This window comes from Apodemus sylvaticus, chromosome 10 (genome assembly GCF_947179515.1).
Source record: "Apodemus sylvaticus chromosome 10, mApoSyl1.1, whole genome shotgun sequence".
Classification (NCBI taxonomy): domain Eukaryota; kingdom Metazoa; phylum Chordata; class Mammalia; order Rodentia; family Muridae; genus Apodemus; species Apodemus sylvaticus.
The window spans coordinates 65,154,341-65,177,787 of NC_067481.1; the positions used below are offsets into that span (position 1 = coordinate 65,154,341).

The 23,447-nt window shown below is 46.8% G+C and overlaps 2 protein-coding genes across 4 annotated transcripts; one reads left to right on the forward strand and one right to left on the reverse strand.

Annotated features, from left to right (window-relative positions):
* The first annotated feature begins 2,721 nt into the window (after positions 1-2,721).
* Positions 2,722-19,761, forward strand: Arf1 (ADP ribosylation factor 1). Of its 3 annotated transcripts, none has more exons than XM_052194152.1 (5): positions 2,722-2,821; positions 17,643-17,826; positions 17,919-18,029; positions 18,229-18,353; positions 18,479-19,761. In XM_052194152.1, the coding sequence occupies exons 2-5, from the start codon at positions 17,679-17,681 to the stop codon at positions 18,638-18,640; spliced, it is 546 nt and encodes a 181-aa protein (XP_052050112.1). In that variant the 5' UTR covers positions 2,722-2,821; positions 17,643-17,678; the 3' UTR covers positions 18,641-19,761. The 3 variants fall into 3 exon arrangements, with proteins under 3 accessions (XP_052050112.1, XP_052050113.1, XP_052050115.1); XM_052194153.1 differs by lacking the exon at positions 2,722-2,821 and adding an exon at positions 2,828-2,937; XM_052194155.1 differs by lacking the exon at positions 2,722-2,821 and adding an exon at positions 3,145-3,168.
* Positions 19,762-20,492: 731 nt separating this feature from the next.
* Positions 20,493-23,012, reverse strand: C10H1orf35 (chromosome 10 C1orf35 homolog). The gene is made up of 7 exons (XM_052194149.1): positions 22,662-23,012; positions 22,464-22,509; positions 22,293-22,372; positions 22,144-22,216; positions 21,951-22,036; positions 21,172-21,303; positions 20,493-21,045 (listed from the first exon to the last, which is right to left on the reverse strand). The coding sequence occupies exons 1-7, from the start codon at positions 22,904-22,906 to the stop codon at positions 20,928-20,930; spliced, it is 780 nt and encodes a 259-aa protein (XP_052050109.1). The 5' UTR covers positions 22,907-23,012; the 3' UTR covers positions 20,493-20,927.
* Positions 23,013-23,447: the final 435 nt, after the last annotated feature.

Below are 23,447 nucleotides of genomic sequence, written 5' to 3' on the forward strand. Positions count from 1 at the left end.
CTGGCCAGAGCTGGTCCATCCAGAGACCTCAGGAAAAGGGACTCCTGGTCTCTAAGCAACCTTGTGGAACAGTTAGCCTCAGTTTACCCAAGCAATTGATATTTCCTGGTAGGGTCTGTCCCTAGACATACTCACTGAGGGCTCCCACATATGTCTGCAAGCCCCCCACCAACCCGCTGCTACAGGACTCAAAGCAGAAGCACAGATGAAAGAAGGAAGTATGTTTCTTCACTTGGGAGTAGGCATCCGGCAATCTGTTTTATCATTTTCAAAACTGTATCTTACATAAACCCCATCTTGTCTCTCCATAATTTTTTTCAATTTGCTAAACTCCACCCCCTAAAATAAAGTTCATTTGGCTTTCTATTTCTTTTAAAAAATTTAAAGATTTTATTATTATTATTATTATTATTATTATTATTATTATTTTGGATTTGGTTTTTTCGAGACAGGGTTTCTCTGTGCAGCCCTGGCTGTCCTGGAACTCACTCTGTAGACCAGGCTGGCCTTGAACTCAGAAATCCGCCTTCCTCTGCCTCCCAGAGTGCTGGGATTACAGGCATGCACCACCATCGCCCAGCAAGATTTTATTTTTTAAAAAAATAAATATTTTTCAAAATTGAAGATTCTTTTTAAACGTGTGTGTGTGTGTGTGTGTGTGTGTGTGTGTGTGTATGTGTGTGTGTGTATACAGGTGCTTGTGGAGGCCAGAAGCTCCAGATTTCCTGGAACTGGAGTTATGGGCAGTTGGGAGCTAGAACAGGACTTCGGTTCTCTGTGAGAGCAGTATGAACAGTTTCTTCAGTTCGGTTGTCTAACTTCCTTTTTAATATACACTTGGGGATGGAGTGATGGCTCTGTGGTTAAGTCCACTTGCTGCTCTTGTAGAGGCACTGGGTTTAGTTCCTAGAACCTGCATAGTAATTCATAAACATCTGTAGCTCCAGTTCCCATAGATCTTCTTGACTCTTTGGGCACCAGGCACCCATATGGTGTACATAGTCACTCACATACATAGATAAAGTAAGTAAATCTTGGAAAACTAAATATATTTAAATGAATATATAATTTAACACTCAAAGTTCATGTGCAGTATGAAATTTCACTGGAGCTTTAACTGACCTGATGGGGAGGTGGGAAGAGCCTGTGTGGGTAGTAGGGTCCACTTCAAAGGTACCATCCATTACACATGTGGATACTAAATATCTTCAATGGCTGTTGAAAATTTTAACTGACACAAATAATTATTTATGTGGTAGAGAGTGACGTTTTGATCAGGACTACAATGTACAGTGACCATATTAGGATAAATAGAATGACTACCACCCTGTCTCTAGTTTTTCATAGTTTTGCCTAATTTCATAATTTTACAGAAAGGGAGTTTGGTTCTTGATTATTATTATTTTCCGAGACAGGGTTTCTCTGTGTAGCCCTGGCTGTCCTGGAACTCACTCTGTAGACCAGGCTGGCTTCGAATTCAGAAATCCGCCTGCCTCTGCCTCCCAAGTGCTGGGATTAAAGGCGTGTACCACTACCGTCCTGTCGGCTTGGTTCTTGATTATTAACCTGCAGATTTTCTGGACACCCCATCCCTTTGTCTCCTTATCCGGAAGGTTAAGACAGGCTTCTGACACGGCTGGAGTCACAGGCCTCTGGAGATGTCCTGCCACTTCTCCAGGGTGTGGAGCAGGCAGCACCACCCAAGGCTTTGCATAAGCCTTTGCTATGTGTAGAGGGTGGGAGAGAACAGGCAGGAACCCCCACAGACGTCTACAGAAGCAGCATTTAAAAATGGAACCCTGAACAATGGAAAGGGATGTGCTTAGGGTGGAGAAGATGACGATTGCATAGAATCCTGGCAGGCTCAGCACCCACAACTCTGGGGAGAGAGCTCTGGAGGTCTCACCCCCCCCCCCCCCAGTGAGGGTTGCCCTGAACCCTGTGCCTGGACATAACAGTGGCTGAAGTAGGCCCCGGTAGCAGAACTGCCTCCTGCCAACTCAGTAGATAGGGCTCCAGGCTCAGAAGAATCTCCCAGATCCCTCAACATCTCCTGCCTGTGGGTGTCCTCCCAACAGCACATGGGGTGGAAGAACTGGATAGGGAGGACAGGGCCTGGGCCTGATTCCTGCACAGATGGAGAGTTAACGGATTCCTCCTCCTCACCTGCACCCTAAAGGAGGCCACCCCATCCATCACTGCCACTTTGGCAGTGCTAGGCCCACGCAGGTCTCTGGTCCTATCAGTCAGCTCTGAGCGTGCACACAGGTCCAAGACTAGTGTAGGGACATGGTGTTTGTCTGACATCTGGCCTGCACCTCTTCCCACTTTGGCCATCTGTCACATCATTCTCTCCAATGCCCAGGTCGAGCTGGAATATCAGAGACCCTGGAGTACTCTGAGAAGGAAGGACATCACACCCCCTAGGGCTAACACGACCTTCCCACTCTGACCTTGGCGCTCTAGAACGTTTACAGGCCTCAACCCCCGCATCCGCGGAATGGGCTGGAATTCCGCAGGAAGATGCGCATGCGCACACGCCGGCGGACACGGAAATCCATACACCACACCCTTGCGTTCTAGTCACTGGGAACCGGTGTGCTAGCCCAGGACCCGATCCGGAAACAGAGCAACTTCGGCTCCGCCCCGTGAAAGCTACAGGGTGCAGACGCGCAAGCGCAATCCATGTAGGGGCGTGGCCTCCTGCGTGCCCGCCCTCTTCCCCCGGCGTGCCCCGCGGCAGGCGCTGACGTGGCTGCCGTCAGCGCCGCCATCTTGTGGGAGCGAAACCAACGCCTGGCTGGGAGCAGCCGCCGCGGAGGTGAGACGCGGGGATCGCTGAGGCCGAAACTGGGGAGGCCACGGGCTGGTCATCGTGGGAGTCAAGGGGCGCTCGGTTGACGCTGCTAAGGACCGAGTCTGGTCGGGCGTCCTGAGGTCTGTATTCAGTAGGCTTGGCGGCAGGCCGGACAGAGGATCAGGGCGCCCCCAAGTCCCGCGTCGCCCACGGCCGCTTGGCCCTCCCCCACTCCGCGGCCCTTACGCCTGGCCGCCCGCCGCGGGCCGCAGCCCGGAAGTCCGGCCAGGACGCCGGCTCTTCTCCAGGAAGCCAGGTTTCCTGCTGTTCCTCTCTGCGCCTCTCCTAGGCTCCACGGCCTGGGAGCTCCGGTAGCGGGGAGCAGGGCTCGGGGGTCACGGGATTTTCTTTCTTAAAGGCTAACAGGCAGCTTCAGATATGGCATGAACCTTGGGCCTGGGGAAACTGAGGCTTGGGTGGCCCTGAGACAGCGTCAAGGTCACTCGGGTGGCGAGGTCTTCCTCTTCTGTCTCTCGAGTCCTGTTCCTGTCGGCCTGGAGGACCGAAGTTGTAGGAAGGGGGAAGGGAAAGGGACAGGTGTCGGACAGGGGCTCTAAACTGATGAACCGGGTGCTGGGGTTTAACACACTCATATGCGGATCTCAGGGGATCCCACAATACCCACTGTGGCCCCCAATTAGCCGTGATTTGGGCCCCGTATATCCTCGGTAAGATCTGCATTGAGGTCTGCACCCTAGAGCCCGGTAGCCTCTGGAGGGGTTTGAGCCTTGTTTCCGCCTCTTGACTGACAACCTTTATGCACTTTTGGGTGGATTAGAAAGGCCATTCAGAATTGGAGAATCTTTAACCTGCCCATGGAATAACCTGCTTCCAGCCTCTGAGCAATCTTCAGGTACAGAGGCCGGATCCAGTACACAATTCTGGCTGTCCATTCAGGGTGGTCATGCCATGTCAGATTGTAATGTAGCTAACTACATATAACAAATGCTAAATGCTAGGGAATCTGCTCGCATCAAGAAGGGATTTTCCCATTCAAACAGCAAGTGGCTGCTTTGACAGGAAAGGAAGGGTCAGCTGCTCTTGGTCCCAGAAGTCACTGGAGATCCCAGTAGTTGATGCCACAGCCCATGTTGGAGTAGTCTGTTGTAGTTCTTGTTTCACAACTAGTGGTCAGCAGTTTTTCCTGCAAGCTGATTCTGGTGTTTTCTGCCATGTCTGTCAGACTAGTGAGATGCCATGATTCTTGGTGCGCAGGTCTCATGTCTTCTTTGTCTTAACCAGTAACTACAATGTCTGACACTGGTGACTGTAATGTCCTCACCTTTGAGCTTTTAGCAGCACTATCAGAAATAGCTTACAGTATGAGATTTGATGCACTGTTACTACCTGGTTTCTGTTTCTCCAGAGAGTTGTATGGTGTAAGGGCCAATCACAGATGTGTGAACTACATTGTTGGAGGTAGTTGTCTCTGTGGCATAAAGGTTTCCCTTATTGAAATGTCTATCACTTATCCTTAGATTTGCAAATGGGTTTGAGTCACTGGATCATCACATTGTTCTCTTGCTTGTGAAGCAGGTGTACAGAATTGCTACTTCAAAAAGGTTTAGGAGCTAGCTGTCTGAGTGCTTTTCTAGCCTGCCTGAAGTCTTGGTTTGGCTCTCTAGCACTGCACACAAGGTTTAAGACAGGGTGAATAACAGCTGACTCATACTCAGTCTACTCATCCTGGAAGGAAAGTAGCAATAACTAGTTCTGTTTCCCTCACGCACAGTTCTGATTGTAAGTCATGCAGCTGGAATGTCCACTATGCCTCTTGCACCTTGTAGAATAGATGTCCAGAATCTTTGCTACACTAGGCTTCTTTCTCTGCCCAGGACCAGGACCAGACAGGCTTCAAAATACTTTTTTCTTTTTAAATATAAAGGTAAATTAGACCAGCAGTTGGCTGTGGTAACCCAGTGTCAGGCGGCCTAACCAAGAAAAAAAACTTGTTGTGCAAGTTCATGCAATAGCTTGTCACAATGGTTTGAAGTTGTTGGGTCAATGTTTTTGTTTTTTCAGATTCTTAGAATTAAATGTTACATTGATATGCAGAGTTTTTCTGTGTAGCCCTGGCTGTCCTGGAACTCCTTCTGGAGACCAAGCTAGCTTCGAACTCAGAAATCTGCTTCAAGAGTGTTGGGATTAAAGACATAAGCCAACACCTCCTGGCTCTGATATACAGGCCTAAATCTACTCTTAATCACAGGGGCTGTGTCATTTGCAGTCAGGAGTCCATCAGACCCAGCCTGCTCTGCGCTGCTATGTCATTCACGTCCTTTTTCCCCTGTTAGCTTTCTTGAATTCCTTTGACCTTTTATATTCATGAAATTGTCAGAGATGGTGAGGAGAGAAAAATGAAAATTTCTTTGACTTGAGATCAGATGAGCAATAGCATCTTTTTGTGTATGTGTGATGGATCTACTATTGAAGATTTGGCAGCTGCCTACTGAGAAGTTAAAGATAGCAGGGATGGGAGTGTGTATACATTGGGATTCCTCATTACACTCCAAGGTCTGTGTCCAATATTGACTGTGATACAGATTACAGGTAATAGCTTATGCAGTTTGACAATGTCCTGAAAGGTAACTCAGCCCTCTCAGGTGGGTCAAGTGACCTGATTAGCTTGTTAGTGTAAGCACATCCAATCTTTTTATTTCCAGGGGGGACCTTTTAGGTATTCACCCGAGTTCCACCACCCTGTCCTCTTACAGAGAGTGGTGAAACTGATGAGAACCCAGCCTCCACACACTCTTATCTGATCCTGTTTCCTGAATTTTTTACTCACAATGGTAACAGTTTGGTAGCCTGTCAGCAGCCAATAAACGAAGAACTGTGGCACTCTGCAGGCCCTGATAATAGGGAAAGTTTTAAGTGATAAGAGCAGAATTGACAGAAAATTGGAAGACAGGCCAATATTTTATTGGTGCTGTTCCTCAGGAAGGGTTTCACTGTGTAGTACAGATTTTCCCTAAACTTGAGATCCTCCTGCCTCACTTCTGGCCATTACAGCCTGCTGGGATTATAGCTGTGTGCCACCATGCTAGGTGGGCATATTTTACAGACAGCAGTTGGGGTGGTTAAGTTCGGGTGGCTAATAGTTCCCCATATCTGAGAATCACTGCTGTATAGTGTGAGTGGGACTTCGTTATTATCATTGGACATTTCAGGAATTGAGAAGTGTGTAATAGAACTAAAAAGTCTTCTTAATTAGTACTTATAAAGGTAAGTATACCTGTTAAAGGGATGCTTTACCCAGAGTTCTTTCCAAAAGGTTCTTATTTTTTGTCAGTATCAGTTGTCAAAAATATTTTTTGCAGTACCATATACTGAAGCCAGAGTCTTTGTGGCTTAGAGTCTTTAGATGTCCTCTAACAAGCTTTTGTTTTGTTTTCTTTAATTCAGTTGGTATAGCTTAGACGCATGTGGCCAACAAAGGGGTTTCTAGATTTAATGAGACTCAGTGCTGAAGAATAGGAGTGAAGGCAGGTCTAGGTCTAAGTGTGAGCATTCTTTGAAACTTCCTGTTCTTTATAGATAATGCACTTCTTCCTTGTTTGAATCCAGACGGTTAGATTTACATAGTCTCATCTTAGTGACTTTGGTGGTGAAATTTTGCTTGGCATTATTTTCAGCTTTTAACATTTCTCTTATGTCAAGTCATATCAGACTTTGGACATACCAATGCGTTTGGTTAACTGAAATGTGTGTTTAGAGCCGCCAATTCTGGACTAAGTTTGATGCATACCTTGCTTCCACTGCCGTCACTTTAGCTTCAGTTCCCAGGTCTGTGCACCCTGGGGCCCCCCTGCCCGCCCCCCCCCCCCTAGAAGTTACAGATGTAGAAATGTTTACAGAAGCACAGCTTGTACATAGTTTAAAACAGAGGAGCATTCCATGTTGTTGGCCCTATATATTTTTCCTGAAAGTCATTAAGATTAGCCTCTCCACGGGTATATGATTTTTTTTTAATATCCTACAGGCATTTTAATTTTTTTTTTTAACTTTTAAACTTTTTAAATTTTTTTTTTTTTTAAAGACAGGCTTTCTTTGTATAGTTCTAGCTGTCCTGGAACTCACTCTGTAGACCAGGCTGTCCTCAAATTCAGAAATCCTCTAACTTTTTAATTTTTAAAAACAATATTGCTTTTGCCTCTGATATGGAGTGCCTTAAGGGGCCTAGTGGAAGAAGATGGAAGTGGTAACCTTACTTAGCATTGGGCACAAAGCTAGTGTCCATGCATGTTATTGGAGTGTTCATCTTAACCATCCTAGACTATGTAGACTAGGCTGGCCTTGAACTCACAGAGATCTGACTGCCTCTATTCCCATGCTTGGCTCAATATTTGTAATTTATACTGCAGTGAATGTGTGTCTTAAAATCAAATAGCTCAGGAGTTGACTGAGTGAGTAAAGTACTTGCTGCACAAGCATGAGGACCGGAGTTAAATCCCCTTCACACACAGACCTTCTAATCCCAGCACGAGGAAGGCAGAGACGGCTGGCTGGGACCTCCTGAGTAAGCCATTCCAACTGAATTAGTGAACTCCAGGGACAGTGAGAGGTTCCACCCCTCCCCCTTGCTTAAAACTGCATGTATGGGTGTTACCTATCCAAGGAGGCAGAAATGTCACCTTGGTAAGGTGACATTTTTGCAGAAGATATGATAGAAAAAGGTTGGCAAGTTTGAGGAAGGAACTAGTGGCCTCTTAGCAGCCCAGGACAATTGACAGAAGGGCTCTGAGCTGGGTAAGTCTACTCTTGAGTTTGGAAACCTGCCAGGAGCTGTATGGGAGGGTAGGACTAGAGAGAGGGTGCCCTGGTCCGGGAGGCAGCTTTGTAGTCCTCGGGGTATTTTGGAATCTGTGGGAACCCTTTTGGCTCTATCAGGTAGGGAGGCAATGTGTCTGGCACTTAGCCACTTGCGTGGTTTTTATGTAGGAGGAAAATCCCTGTGATAGCCTAAGCTCGATCACAGAGAGATAAAGCTTTTCTTTGGCATAATGTTAACAGATGTTTCAGGTCTTCCAGGAAACCCAGCTTTAACTATCTTGTAAGTCAAGGATGGTGCATTTTGTTCTCTTCAGTACCTTAACAAAAGTTGTCCTCAGTTTCAGGGAAAAAAATTGCTTCTTTGAGGTGGGATGCCCTTGAGATTGCTGTGGTTGGCATTTAGTGCCTCGGTAGCGAGACACCCACCATGTCCTCTGTATGGGAATGGCTGGGCCTAGCATTAAAGCAGAGTTTCGATAGAAGTTACTTACCTTTGTGCCCTTGTGATGTCATTGTTGGGGTAGACTCATGGGGATCTTCAATCTTGTGCAGATGTCAGGTTATGTTAGCTTTTTTCCCAGGTGGCAGACTTAGTGGATTTGAGGGTATGGTGGGCACCAGACAGTTCTTATAGCTACTATATATGAGGGTCCTAACATTACTGGTGCCACTTTGCACCTGATTAATTCACTTGTTGTAGTGGAGGCAGCAAATCTCCTTGGTTTGGGTCTGAAAAACTGAGTGGAAATTTGGGAAGGAGGGAGAATTTGATGGAAAAGCTGAGTGTGGAAACATGGAGGAGCCTTACTTACCAGAATGCCCTGGGTGGTGGTCACCTAAGGGGAGGCCTCTGAAAACTAAGGAGAGGCATCAACAAGTATATGATTTAGAGAAAAAACTTTTAGAGCATTTTAGAGAAGCTTTTCTGACATTGGGATGATAGGGGAAATAGGAGTGTGTGGTATGTGGCTAGCAGTGCCAGGCTCAGCAAGGACAGCCGACTTGGGGATTTGGTCTTTGTCCTTCTGTGTGTTTGCCTCACTCCAGCAGGGTGGGGCAGGACCAAGGCTGAAGGGAGCCTAGTGACAGCTCAGCCTTTCTATACACTTTACTCTTCTGTTTCTTCCTGAAGAACAAGTTTTTCAAAGGAAGGGGCAGGGCACTTCCTACCCTCAGAATGAAAGTTCCTAAAGGTAGAGATAAGGGTTTTGTTTTTTAATTGAAAATGATGTATTCGTATTTTTTTTAATTTTTAAATTGTGTGTTTGCCTTTATATGGATATGTGAGTGCAGATGTTCAAGGAGACAGTGGTATGTCAGATCCTTCTGGAGTTGTATAACAGACCATTATAAGGAACCTGATGCAAGTTCTGGGAATTGAACTCTGGCCCTCTGTAAGAGCAGTACTTAACAGCTGAGCCATCTCTAGCTCCTTGTTTTTGTTGTCATAAGACAATCTCAGGCCCTGAGACCCAGGCTGGGCCTGAACTAAGGGCAGCCCTTCTGCTTCAGCCTCTGTAGTGCTAGGATTACAGGTCTGAGCCATGGTAATAGTGAAAGTCAAGTTGTTGGGGTTTTTTTTTTTTTAAGATTTATTTATTTATTATATGTAAGTACACTGTAGGTGTCTTACGGATGGTTATGAGCCACCATGTGGTTGCTGGGATTTGAACTCAGGACCTTTGGAAGAACAGTCGGTGCTCTTAACCACTGAGCCATCTTTCCAGCCCTGAAAGTCAAGTTTTGAAGATTGAATTATTCAAACTCATTAAGTACTCTAGTGGCGTCTTTGTCCAAAGTATGGCAGGATGCAACATTAATGTTGACTGTCAGTAGAAGAGCACCCTGCTAATTGTAGCTGGTTTGAGGAAGAGCTTATTTTATGAAAGCACCATGAACTAGCTGTTGGTTCCAGTTTCCTTTTTCTTCAGTGTGAAAAGGGCCTCTGGGATGCCAGGTCCAGATCCATTGGCCTGCTGTCTTACTTTGATTTGCCTTTAAACAGAAATTAATGCTCTTCAGAGTCCTCCTGCTTCTCCTGAGCTCAGGAATGGTGGTGGTATATGTGGATATGTGATAGTAAACTTGGCTTTCTACTCTGCCCTCTGTAAAGACCAGTGGTGGCACACACCTTTAATCCCAGCACTTGGGAGGCAGAGGCAGGCAAATTTCTGAGTAGGAGGTCAGCTTGGTCTACAGAGTGTGTTCCAGGACAGCCAGGGCTACACAGAGAAACCCTGTCTGGAAAAAAAACACCACCAACAAAAAGAAACTACAGCCACTTGGAGCTTCAGCCTCATTGCTTCAGCCGGAGGCCTCAGTGGTTTGAGAATGTACATGTAGCAAACATGGATGTGGATCTGAAGGTGGGAGATCAGGGTATGATCTTGGGTCATTTCTCCTCAGTTCCATTCTGTGACCAAAATAAGTTGCACCTGTTTATAGCCAACTGGAATTGTCTCCTATACACAAGTTGCATGCTCCATATATGTGCTCAAGAAAGGAGTAAAGGGCTGGGGTCTGGGGGATTCAGCCAACCTGGTCCTTTCAAGGATAGGGACTTCCTTAGAAGCACAAGACTTATCCTTGGATGGCAGTCGTGTGGTCATGTCGAGTGGGCTGTGGTATGGAGACAGAACAAGTGGCTACAGGGTCACTAGGGAGGGCCAAGCTGAGCCTTTTCCCCTGATTTCAGGGTGGTTGTGTTGTCATACCATTTTAGATGTATTTCTAGGTTGATATCTCTTTATGTTTCTTGCTTTGTTTTGTCTATGGTTTGGGGGAAGCAAACCTAATACTCTGCTGCTATTTCTAATTCTGTATCTGTAGGTTTGGAGTTTTTCCAGTGAGATAAGTAGAATATCTGTACTTCCTGCCAAAGTAGAAATATGGTAGCAGTATGTGTTAGGGCAGTGTCTCTCAGCTTACCTAAAGCTCTGACCTTTTATTTATGTTCCTCATGTTGTGACACCCAACCATAAAATTATTTCATTGCTACTTCATAACTATAATTTTGTTAGTATTGTAAATCACAGGATACCTGATACATGACACTCAAAAGTGGTTGAGACCCACAGGTTGAGAACTACTGTGTTTGGGTGTGGCTCTGTGGCTCCTAGGTGGGTGCTGTAGGTATTCAGTGCTATAGGAAACTCCAGAATGTGCATTTTATTCTGGAAGCCCTGACTCCAGTTACAAGTTAGGATTCTGTTTCTGAGAGGAAGACAAGACAGAGGAGTAGGTATCTGCTCCAAACAATGTGGTGGTGAGATGTTTCCCCTTTGGAGCTTTTGTAAGGCTCAAAAAGTATGTTTCATGAATTCCTTATTGTAGGAATGTGGGGGTTCATCTTAAGTTTGCAAAGAATGCTCTAACTTCCGTTTCACTCATCGTCCTACTTATAAATCAGACGTGGTGGGTTCCCTCTGCCCTGAAGAAACTTTGAGGAGACAGAACAGGCATGTGTTTCAGCTCTTATCTTCGAACTGTTGATTGAGTCATGGTTTTGCTCATACAAGAGTGCTTGCCTGTCTTAGTATCAGCACATTCAATTTATGTAAATTTTATGAAATAATGACAAAACGTAGAGCAATACTTGGATTGCATGAACATACCCAGACCTAGAAGCCTGGAATGTTTAGCTGAGAGGCCTGTGAAAACCTGAGGCTTTAGGAGTAGAAACACTCCGTCTCTGTTGATATACAAAAAGCAGTGTGTGCAGATGTCAATATGTGGCACATGACACTAAAGCCCTTTTTAAGTTGCAGGCTTTCATGTATTTGATTTTTGAACACTGGTACTCTTTACTAAAAACTTTAGTTAGAAAATGTTCTGTAGGGGGCTGGTGAGATGGCTCAGCAGTTAAGAACACTATCTGTTCTTCCAAAGGTCCTGAGTTCAATTCTCAGCAACCACATGGTTGGCTTACAACCATCTATAAAGGGATCTGATACTCTCTTCTGGCATTCCGGTGTACACGCAAACAGCACTCATGTATTAAAAAAAATAAAATAAAAAAAGAAAGGAAAATGTTCTGTATTGTGTTCAAGTTCTTTAAGAAAAGTTTCAGATTTGTTAAATTTCCCCAGTTGTGATAGCTGAGAATATACACATGATGAATGTGGTTAAACTTTATTTTTGAGGCAGGATCTCCTGTAGCTATGGCTCCAGTGTTGTCCTTGCATGCAGTTCCTGCAGAGACCAGAAGAGGGCTTTACATCTCCTGGAACTGGACAGAGTTAAGGACCTGTGTAAGCTGCCATGTGGGTGCTGGGAATAGAACTGGTGTCCTTTGCAAAAGCAGCAAGTGCTCTTACCATTGAGCCATCTTTATCTTTCTAGCCTAAAAAGTTCCTAAAAGGAACTCTTTTTTGTTGTTGTTGTTGTTGTTGTTGTTGTTTGTTTGTTTTTGAGACAGGGTTTCTCTGTATAGCCCTGACTGTCCTGGAACTCACTCTGTAGACCAGGCTGGCCTCGAACTCAGAAATCTGCCTGCCAAGTGCTGGAATTTTTCATTCAAGTAGTAAGTATGCATTCTCTTCAGGACAGAACATTGTGTTGAGTCTGATCCTACTGGGATTCTTTCAAGATAGTGGTAATAATGGGGGAAAATGGCAAACTTGCACAGTCTGATTTAGAGAAGGTTGTCTGGCGACAATCGAACCTCTTGGCTGCTACTCAGGTAAACCAGTCAGGTAGCATTCATTATTGTGGTATAGGTGTGGACTCAGTTGTTTTTTTCACCTTTATGTAAGAGACCAGGAAGACCCTGCTATTGACCGAGAGGATGGTATAGGGAGTGTGGTTGCCTGAGAAGTTGCTTCAACCTTTGTCCTCTCCTTCCCAAGGAATGAACTTTCTTGACCCCATCTAACTTAGTGGTTGTGGATCCTCCTGCCTGAGGCATTCCCTCTGGTGGTTTGGTAGGCAAAAGAAAACAGCTAGAGGCTCTCTGGGAAGTCTGTTTTCACTGCCTGCTAATAGAGTAATGCAGAAGAACCTGAAAAGCAGGTTTAGCTTGTGTGTGTGAGGGAAGGTAAGAGCAACTTGACTGGGTTTCAAGTAGTTGGGGCCTGTACCCAGAACCTCTGGTAGTGATTGGCCTTGTAGCCACTAGGCTTTTCTCAGTGGAGGCTCCATTGGGTCTGGGTCTGCTCTAGAAGTAGTGGGTGGGACCCAGTGAGAACACAGAAGTACCTATTACATCTGCCTGTGTGAACAGCAGGATGAATCTACAGGCTTGCATTGTTGAATGTTTTAAATCTGGAACTCATCATTGAATTGTATGTTTGCTTCTTCCTTTGGTGATTCTTGTTAAAAAGAAAGAGAATGTTCACTGTAGTTCTCCTGACCTCTCCATAGAGAAGGCAGGTTAGGCCCAGCACACTCAGATGTGGGCCATGCAGATCACATGCAAGAAAGCAGCACTGAATAACAGCAGTCATGGACAATGAGGCACTCATGCAGCTATGCAGTCAAACTTGGCTGAGGTCTGTCTGCTACTGTAGGGACTGGAGAGGGGTATACATATCCTTTCCCCTCTGTCTTCCTCTGGATTTTTTTTTCCCTCTGGATTTTTTTGGGGGGAGATGGCCTTTCTTTTAGAAACAGGGTCTCATGTAGTTCAGGCTGTCCTTATTTATTTTATGCATATGAGTACACTGTAGCTGTACAGATGGTTGTGAGCCATCATGGGGTTGCTGGGAATTGAAGTCAGGACATCTGCTTGCTCTGGCCCCAGACTGTTCTTGAGCCCACTATTTATAGACAAGGATTGATTTCTTTTCTTTTCTTTTTTTTTTTTTTTTTTTTTTTTGAGATAAGGGTTTCTCTGTATACCTCTGGCTATCCTGGAACTCACTCTGTAGATCAGGCTGGCCTTGAACTCAGAAATCCGCCTGCCTCAGCCTCCCACAGTGCTGGGATTACAGGCGTGCGCCACCACCCTGCTAAGGATTGATTTTCTTGAACTCTGCCTCAACTTACTGGGATCATATATTTGCTCTTACATGGGTAGTGAGCACTATCACTATTGGTTTCTACACAACATCTGAACATAAAGAACTATCTTAATGGCCCCTCTGCCTTACCAAGCCTCCCCCACACACACACATACTGGTGGTACCCTAGTCACTGCAGGTGGATCCCTTTTGTTTCTCCATTTATAACCATTTGTGATGTGTTGACTTGGAAGGAAGGTGGAGTGTTTTGCATGGACAACGGATTGCTGAGCAGATGGTTATCTGCTTCTGTAGAGCTTTTTTGTTTAAATTATGTGTATTGCCTCCTTGGGTTTTTTCCCCCTGTACTTGAATGCATCCTGCTCTGTGGCATCTAGTGACTCCTTTCTTAATTTGTCTTGGGCTCACTTTCTTTTGCCTGGTTTGGATCCTCATGGGATGCCCTGTCATGTCAAAATTGTTTTTTAACTATAATTAGTAGGAATTAAAGGTTGAGGGCCATAATCTCAGAATTTTAAAAGAGCGTTGCCTGAGAGTCTTCCTCCCACCAGCTCTGCATTGTCATTTTCACAGTGTTTTGGCAGCAGGTAGCAGCTCTTAGAGCATGTGCTCCTCCTGCCTAGCTAAGACTCTCCGTCTGTAAGTTAGTCTGTCAATCTGTCCTGCCCCTCTGCTTTCTCTTTTCACTTTTTATTTTCCTCTCTTATCGTCTTGTCTTCATGTTCTTCTTCCTTTGTTTGGTAATTGGCTTGGTTTCTTAGTTTTTCCTACAGTAAGGTCTCAGACTAGTTCAGGTTGGTGTCTACTGGCATCAGTGCTGGGATTCCAGGCATGGCTCAACACCTAGATTTCTTATTTCTTTTTCTTTGACAGTCTCACTATATGTTCCAGATTAGCTTCATACTTTCTGCTATCCTCTTGTGTTTATATTTTTCCTATTCTGCTTTCTGAGAGCCTTCATTTTGAACTTTTTGTGTCCCTCATTTTCTTTTGTTCCAGGATCCTGTTCTTACTTGGTGGACATCTGTACTGATACATTTAGGTTTGGGGGTGTTTTGTTGTTGTTTGAAACAGGGTCTCACTGTCTCCCTCAAGTGACCTGGAACTTTTTAGACCATCTTGGCCTTGAACTCAAAGAGCTGAGACACCATATTTCACACTGTTTGTGAGATCTCTTGCAGCTTAGACTGGCCTCAAAATTGCTAAGTAGCTGAGGCAGAACTTCTGATCTTCCTACCTTTATCTCCCTAGTGCTGGGTTTACACACTCGCACACCATACCCTGATTTTGTAGTGTCGGGATTGAACTTGGGACTCCATGGATGCTTTGCCAACTGAACTCCATCCCTACCCTGAGATTTTGTTTGTTTAGTTAGTTGGGTTTTTTGTGGTGGCTTTTCTTTTTAAGATTTCTTTGGGTATATGCTCTATTGGCATGTGTGCCTGCATGATAGAAGAGGCACCAGATCCTATTATAGAAGCTTTTGAGCTACCATGTGGGTGCTGGGAATTGAACTTAGGTCCTCTGGAAAAGCCAGTGCTCTTCTGTGCTGTCTCTCCAGCCCTGGTGGCTATTCTTTGTTAGAGGCTTTTAGAGAGAGATGGAGCTAGGCTTTGAGGAGCTGCTTATGTTCATATCTTCTGGGACATTCTGGGAGTACCCCCACATCTCTGTCCTGGGGTTCAACTACTCTTACTCAGCCCCCACTTCATGAGGGAACTGAAGGTACTTGAAGCTGGATCCTATCCATGACAAGTGTCCTTGGCCTCTACTGTTCAACCCATCCCGGGATCCTTCTCAGAACTTCCTGAGGAAGGCGTACTTAAGAAGTGAAGTGCTATCCAGGCGGTGGTGGTGCACGCCTGTAATCCCAGCACTCTGGGAGGCAGAGGCAGGCGGATTTCTGAGTTCGAGGCCAGACTGGTCTACAGAGTGAGTTCCAGGACAGCCAGGGCTATACAGAGAAACCCTGTCTCGAAAAAACCAAATCAAAAAAAAAAAAAAAGAAGAAGTGAAGTGCTTTAATCGCAGCACTCGGATGTAGAGGATCTCAGTGAGTTCAAGGCTAGCCTGCTCAACAGAGGGAGTTTGAGGATAACTAACAACCCGATAACTAACAGAAACCTGTCTCAAAAAAAAAAAGTAGTAGTAGAAAGCCTTTAGTGCTAAAAGTATCATTATTGCTGTGTCTTAGCTGATAAAGTGAAGAATTGAGTGTGCAATCCTCAACATTTCCTTTTTCTCTGTCCTAATATTTTTATTCCCCTATGGGCAGTCATTTTGGTGAGTGCAGAATGTTCATTTCCTTAAACATAAGCATCATACTGTATAACTTTTTGATTACATTACCTAAAAAGAGAACATTGTCTAGAGGGTACTAGAAATGGTGTGAAGAGGTCCTGTAGGCCATACCTAGGACATTGTGCCATCACATCAGCTAGGAAGTTGGGTCTAGCCCACTGAACAAGACAGTGTTAGGTGTCACTTGTGTGGGTATCCCCCAAAATGGAAGATTTTCTTTGTAGAGCCTGCTTAACAGTGGCTAGTGGAAGTGACTGTGTTAAAAAGTCAACTGTTCACAGTATAAGATGTCACAAAACTGAACTCTGAAGTGGTGAATGGAGTCTTAGAATGCCCCTTAACACATCTGCACGTGAAAAAGGGAAGGCCAGGTGGTCCTGTCTATAGTCCATGTTATAGTGCTGCTAATCCTTTGTGTTTCACATGCTATGATCTGAAGGTACTTTCCAGAGTTTGCATATGGGAAATTGAACCTCGGTGCAATAATAATGTTGGGAAGGCATTTGGTTCTTAAGTTCCAGCCTCAAGAATGGATAAGGGCCATCAGTAGGAGGACTTTGAAAGTAGGTTCACACTTACTTTGCCACATGAGATCATGGCATTCCTCTCCTGAAGGATACAGCTGAAGGCCTCACCTTAGAGCCAGACATCCAACCTGCCAGACCACGGTTTGGGATGTCTGCCTCATCTGTTGCTGCCCACTTTGTGCTGTTCTGTTATGGCAGTACAGTGGGACAATTTATAGGAAGCCTTATCATTCTTTTTCCTGTGGATCAGTAGCCTTGGATAATACACAGACAACTCTTTCTGAAGGCGCTGTGGCCTATTTGCCTTTCTTATTAAGAGTTAACAGCAAACATTTGACAAAGCAAGCAGTAAATCCATTTGGATGAGAAGTGAAGATCAAAGTGGCCACAGATGGTGAGGTCAGACCCAGGGAAGTCTTACTGTCCTTTCCAGAAGCCCTTAACATTTGAAAGGCCCTAGAAAATTGGTACAAACTCAGTTGCCTAGCATTTCTTTTCTTCCAGTGGGCCCTACCAAGTATGCATACGCCCTTGCAGAGACACATCCTCACATGTGCTATTCTCTTATATAGGTAGGTCTTCAAGGAATGTGCTGCCAGTGGTTTACTGTTTGAGTCTCTTCCTTCTTGAGCTTCTTGAGATAGAACATTGTCTTAACAACTGTCTCCCATAACCTGAGCACACAGAAATGCCTAGAGGGGTAACATCACAGTTCCTGTGCGCTTGTCTTGCTGCCACCAGGAGCTGGTGGAGCATTTGGCTTGTAGTTGTGGAGCATAGGGTATGACTTTCTTTAGTTGCAATTTGTGGGCACTCTCACATTTTGAAGTAAGGATAGAGATGTAAGGTGGTTCTTTCCCTGTGTCTCTTAAAACACTCTTTTTAGTGCCAGCTCCCAAGTGTGAGTATACATGATTGTAGTTAGATGTCCCTGTATTCTGACAAGTGATTATTAGGCTTTGGAGACAAGGGGTTGTGGTATCTGTTCCTTCCTAAACTGATGTGTGTGGCCTTGGGGAGTGTAGGGAGTCTGGTAGGCAGGGTTCTTTTCTGCCACCTGGGACCTAGGATTTGAATTGTCTCTCACCCTCCCATGAGATTTCGGGAAGGATATGAGAAGGCTTGGGACAGGGCACTCCTACCTAGGTAGGTGTCTCTGACCTACCACAGGGCTCATGCTGGCAGCACATAACAGGACTGGAACCACTCACTTTTCTTTCCCAGGTCTTTGGCCAGTATCGCTTCCACCTGTCCACAAGCATGGGGAATATCTTTGCAAACCTCTTCAAGGGCCTTTTTGGCAAAAAAGAAATGCGCATTCTCATGGTGGGCCTGGATGCTGCAGGGAAGACAACAATTCTATACAAACTGAAGCTGGGCGAAATTGTGACCACCATTCCTACCATTGGTGAGATGCTGGGCCAGGGGGCAGGGCCAGGGTGGGGATTGGGCGTGGGAATCCAGAATCCAGAGGCCCTCAGCTGCAACCCTGCCCCCCAGGTTTCAATGTGGAGACTGTTGAATACAAGAATATCAGCTTCACTGTGTGGGATGTGGGCGGCCAGGACAAGATCCGGCCGCTGTGGCGCCACTACTTCCAGAATACCCAAGGTAAGTGGCTGGTGCTCATCCTAGATTCCTTTTTTTTGCCTCAAAGGGATACACTTGGCTTAGTGAGCCTTGTGGTCTTACCCATTTCAGGGCATAAAGCCACACTAAACATCATGGCCAGTGGGAGGATTGGATCTAGAGCCTGTGGGTTGATCGGTGGGGAGTGTTCAGTATGTGCAGTAATGTAGCCATGTTTCAGGCTTGATCTTCGTAGTGGACAGCAATGACAGAGAGCGTGTGAATGAGGCCCGTGAAGAGCTCATGAGGATGCTAGCTGAAGATGAGCTCCGAGATGCTGTTCTCTTGGTGTTTGCCAACAAGCAGGTAGGTACCAGCAAGGTCCTTCCCTGAAGGAAAACCTGTATTGGGGAAGAAAGAGGAAGGGTGAAAGGCTGCCCAGGGTGATTAGCTGCTTATGGTCCCTGCCACTAATTCCTCCTTTCCCTTAGGACCTCCCCAATGCCATGAATGCGGCTGAAATCACAGACAAGCTGGGCCTGCACTCTCTACGCCACAGGAACTGGTACATTCAGGCCACCTGTGCCACCAGCGGGGACGGGCTCTATGAAGGACTAGACTGGCTGTCTAATCAGCTCCGGAACCAGAAGTGAACCAGACCCCTCCCTCCCCCTCACTTCCTCTTCTCCGCCCTCAGCTTTCCTCTCATGTGGCAAACGTGCGACTCTGTGGTCCTGAGTGCCAGAAGCTGTCTCCATGGGTTGGTCACAGTGTGCATCGCACCGTGCTGTACATGTGCAGACGCAGCCTGCAGCCAGGTTTTTATTTAATGTAAATAGTTTCTGTTTCCACTGAGGCAGTTTCTGGTACTCCTATGCAATATTACTTAGCTTTTTTATTGTAAAAAGAGAATCAACTCACTGTCAGTACTGAGAAGGGATTTGGGTGTGGGGCACCTGGCCTTCGGGAGCCTTTGGGCTGTAGACTGGTGTCGGTATCCATTTGGTGGTTGGTTTTTAACCCAAACTCAGTGCATTTTTTAAAAATAGTTAAAAATACAGGACAAGAACACTTGAACACACAGAACGGAGACTATGCCTAGTGTAGGTTTTGCAGTTAATGGCCTGAATGCTAGTTATCAGATCACCTGTTTCCCTGTGGGAACGGGAGAGAAGGTGACGAACAAACCACCATCCGCTGCATGGTCACAGTAGAGCCCCCGTGACTCGCCTGTCTTTGGGTCACCTGCATTCCATAGCATTGTGCTTGTACTTGTGCTCACATGGTCACCTAGGGGTGGGCTGGGAGCCATTGTGGGGTGCAGGGCCTGGCTTGTACTTGGTGTGTGGCCAGGCCCAATGGCAGCCTGCATACCCAGCTTACTCTTGGGCCCACTTGGACGCGCTGGCAAGAGGCCTGGGTCTCACCAGCAGGAGTGCGTGCAAGGTGGGAGGGTCGGTCCATTACAGACCCACATCCTGGAGCACCCCCATCTCCATGTGTGAAGTAGCTTCCTCCCTCAGCCTGCAAGGGTCCGATTTGCCATCGAAAGACGACCTCTACTTTTTTCTTTTGTATTTTGATAAAACACTGAAGAAGCTGGAGCTGTTAAATTTATCTTGGGGAAATCTCAGAACTGGTTTATTTGGTGTCGTGGAACCTCTTACTGCTTTCAATACACAATTAGTAATCAACTGTTTTGTATACTTGTTTTCAGTTTTCATTTCGACAAGCACTGTAATTATAGCTATTAGAATAAAGTCTCTTAACTATTTGATGGGCTTGTGTGTCAGTGCCACCATGGAGGCTGCCTCCTGAGATTGGGGCCTTTTCATGCTACAGGCCCTTCCACCAACTAGAGGAAGTTGCTGAGATCTGGATGTCTTGGCTCCCCTCAGGTCTTAAAGTGCTTTTTTTTTTTTTTTTTTTTTTTTTTTTTTTTTTTTTTGACAACTGGGGCAGCCATCTTTGGAGTACATATCTCTGGGTTGGTGTGACCACTAGAAGATCCAAAGTCTACATCCTTCTGAGTTAGGCCCCTGCCTAAGTGGCCTGACCTTCACCCCCTTGAGATACTGCTTGCTGTCTTAGATAACTAACCTCTCATGCTTAGGTGGCTATCTTCAGGGCACAGGTCATCATAGAAGCCACAGCTTCTATGAAGTCTCAGGACACATTGGGGTTTGCCTACACACTCCTAGCACAATAGCTTTTACAAGCAGAACTTGCTTGTATTGTAGCAACCCTAATTTTTTACTGTCTGCCAGTGTGTGCACATGGGCTCTAAAACTGCTATTTTATCTGGCTATTGAACCTCTTATGCTGACAGCAGATGCATGTGTTAAGATCTACAAAAGTTTGTTCTTCCAACTTCTTTGTCACTTGTATGGTTGTAAGGCAGCATCAAGGACAGTATTCTAGTCCCTAGACCCAGTGCCCTTAGCATATACTGGATGGGGGCCCCAGGCTCCCAGCCTAACCTGTCCTCAGTGAGATAATACACTCTACTTTTAAAATACATTTACTTAAGTAGAAAGTGGGCTGATACAAAAAGAGAGAGAGAAGTAATCAGTAACACATACCCTCAACCTCATGGGCCTGGACTGTGGCAGCAGAGACTTATATATTCCTTGGCAGGGGGGCAAGGCAAGAGCACTACCCTCATAGAACCACTAGGCTCTGGTAGTCCGGGAGCCACTCTGACCTGGAGTGGTTGCCTCCAGATGGCAGGATAGAGCCTAAGATCCAGCAAGCTTGGCTCAGGATCCTGGCAGGGAGCAGCCACCTGCCTTATCCCAGATAGGGATGCGAGTTAGTTGGGCAAGTAGGGAGTGGGCTGGTAGCCACTTAGCATCCAGTGGCTGTGCTGTATAGACCCCACAGAGCTCAGAGTTGGGCAGGGCAACCAGAGCTCTCATGTCCTTTGGTCTAGTCACATTATCAGTCATCAGAGCTTCTGTCTTGTCGTCTGTGGGATGGGTTCCTTCCACTGTCCTGGCTATGTTCCCGCTTCCTCTTAGAGCAAGGAGAGAAGTCAGAATGTCTCTGGCGTCTGGGCCTATGAAGACAAGGACAATCAGACACTTAAAGGAAGGGTCCCTCACCTTGCCAAGCATCACATCAGGCTTGGCTAGCTTTACCCCCCATTTCCTTAGTGTCTCAGGTAGAGTTGGGCCTAGCCTACCGGGCAGGAGAGGGAGATGAGGAACAGCTGTCAGCCTCCCTCTTATGTTCTTTGTCTTTCTTCTTTTTATGTTTCTTGTGTTTCTTCTTCTTTTTCTTCTTTTCTTTCTTGCTTTTCTTATGGCTCTCTGTACTGCAAGAAGCAATACAAAAGAACTAAGCTTAAAAGGCCTAGAGTCTACTTCACTGTAGGGTAGTCTCACCCAGCAGGAAAAAGCAGACGAGGGCAGGGTCCAGACCATAGCACTGTGCACTGATAAGTTCTACATGTTGTGAGTTTATATTTGTAAACGAGCTTAATATTAGCCTCCATGGCTACAAGGATGGGTGCTTGGAATGCTGCCAACCTGGGCGGGCCTTCTCTCTGGAGACAAGTTCTCATTATGCAGCCTTTTCTAGCTTGGAACTCACGGTTTTACCTACGTACAAATTTGAGATGACACAAAAACAGAAGTAACCAAACACATACACAGATAAATACCAAGGAGTGGAACCAGCTTGTAAGAACTCTTGAGATCAGCCTGCTTCTGTCTACCAAATGCTGGGATTAAAGAAAGTTGTGTGCCACCACCCCAGGCAATTTACGCTTTAACTGCCCCACCTCCCACCAAACTGGCCAGCATCATGGTCCTGAGTGTCACCCATCACCCTGCTGGGTCACCTATGGCAGCTACTGAAACTCCAGCCCAGAGATGGAGGTCCACCTACTGCAGTAAAACTAAGAAAGCTAAGGCAGTGCCTTGCTCCTTCATGCGAGTATGCACAGGAAGTCAGACTCACTCCAGTTCGGCCTTGTCCTCAGCACGAGGCTTCTTCCTGGTAGCAGATGGGGCAGTACTTGGGCCTTCGCTGTCCACACGGTGATGCTGTATGAGAAGAGTAGCTGTGGTGAGGGATACCCAGGGAGTCCTGCCCCACATCTCGGACACCTCCAAACCCCAGGATCCTGTGCATTGGAGTTGACAGGGTTTACCGTGAACACTGACAGTCCAAGTTTGGCAGCCTCTTTGTCTTCTCGGGACAGCGCCACACGGCCCGCGGAGCCACTGCAGGGGACAGAGTATTTGAGGACAGTTCCCAATCATCGCCCAGTCCTGCCCCAGACTCCCCAACTGGTCTAACCTGGCGCTGCCCAGGCCCAGCAGCCGGTCCACGCCCTTCTCCTCAGGGTCTCCTTCCCGTTTGCAGATCTCCACGAAGTCCTGCGGAAGCGGGGTAAGACAGGAGGTTCTAGGCCGGAACAGACGGACCCCCAACCACCCTGCGGACCTCGAACCCATATCTCAGACTCACCTCCTTGCTCAGGCCGGTGGGCTGTTTCCTCACATTCTTGTAACCTCTGCGAGCGAGGATCGGGAATGCTCATCAAGGGTTTGGCCCCTCGGTCCCCTTCCTTTCCCCTGCCCTGCCCGGCCCACATCCAGCCCCGCCCCAGGGCCACCCAGATCCCGCCCTCAGCGCCGGCGGTCGCCCGGCAGCCTAGGCACTCACAGTGCGGCCAGAAGCGCCTCACGCTCCGCCTCGCGCACGGCTGCCAGCTCTTCCTCTCGGCTCGGGCCGGTACATGGCGCGCGGTCCTTCGCGTACCAGGTGAGGTCGCGACCCTTCTGCCAGCGGCCTACTGGCGCCATCAGCGAGTTGCCCAAATAGTTCTCCCTCTGCTTGTCAGTCTTCACGTCCTCCCAATTGAACTGGTCTTGCCCGCCACGCACGCCGCCGCGACTGGAGCCGAACATGGCTCTGGACCCGCTGCACACCTTCAGTACCCACGGTCCCGAGACGGACTCGCCGCAGCACTCGGCCTCCCGACGCTCGCTGTGACGTCACTCTCGCGCCCCGCGCGCGCCTGCGCTCTCGCTAACGTTTCCATGCGCCTGCGCACTGCGCATCCCGGGCCGACTCAATCAAGGTCCTCTTTCTAAAGGGCGCTAAGGGCTTCACAGGCGCATCCTTTATCCTATTACCATGTGTGCCTGCGCACTAGCTCCTCGAAGGGCGGCTTTGCTATCCCCACCTGATAACGCTTGTGTTAGGAATCTCAGGGGAATGGAACACCACAAAACCTTAATGACACCAGGAGGGGCCCGCCCCTTGCTTCCTGAAAAGCCAAGCAAGCTAACGCTAAAGGAAGACCTGAGGTCCAGGGTCACTGTTGAAACTAAGTTAAATAATGGCAAAACTTCGCGGAACACTGAGGGGCAGATAAAGTCACCAAAGAAACATAGATCCACTCTTCCGTGCTCTGGGTAACAGAGCGTGCGTGGCAATGAAAATCCA

Bases quoted from the DNA above. Each gene is read 5' to 3' on its own strand.
- Arf1 (XM_052194152.1), top strand. From the start codon at position 17,679: ATGGGGAATATCTTTGCAAACCTCTTCAAGGGCCTTTTTGGCAAAAAA. The intron at 17,827-17,918 runs GTGAGATGCTGG...CCTGCCCCCCAG, and splicing joins GACCACCATTCCTACCATTG to GTTTCAATGTGGAGACTGTT. The intron at 18,030-18,228 runs GTAAGTGGCTGG...GCCATGTTTCAG, and splicing joins CTACTTCCAGAATACCCAAG to GCTTGATCTTCGTAGTGGAC.
- C10H1orf35 (XM_052194149.1), bottom strand. From the start codon at position 22,906: ATGTTCGGCTCCAGTCGCGGCGGCGTGCGTGGCGGGCAAGACCAGTTC. The intron at 21,304-21,950 runs GTGAGTCTGACT...TGCTTCTTGCAG, and splicing joins GAGGACAAGGCCGAACTGGA to TACAGAGAGCCATAAGAAAA. The intron at 21,046-21,171 runs GTAGGCTAGGCC...TTGTCTTCATAG, and splicing joins TCATCTCCCTCTCCTGCCCG to GCCCAGACGCCAGAGACATT.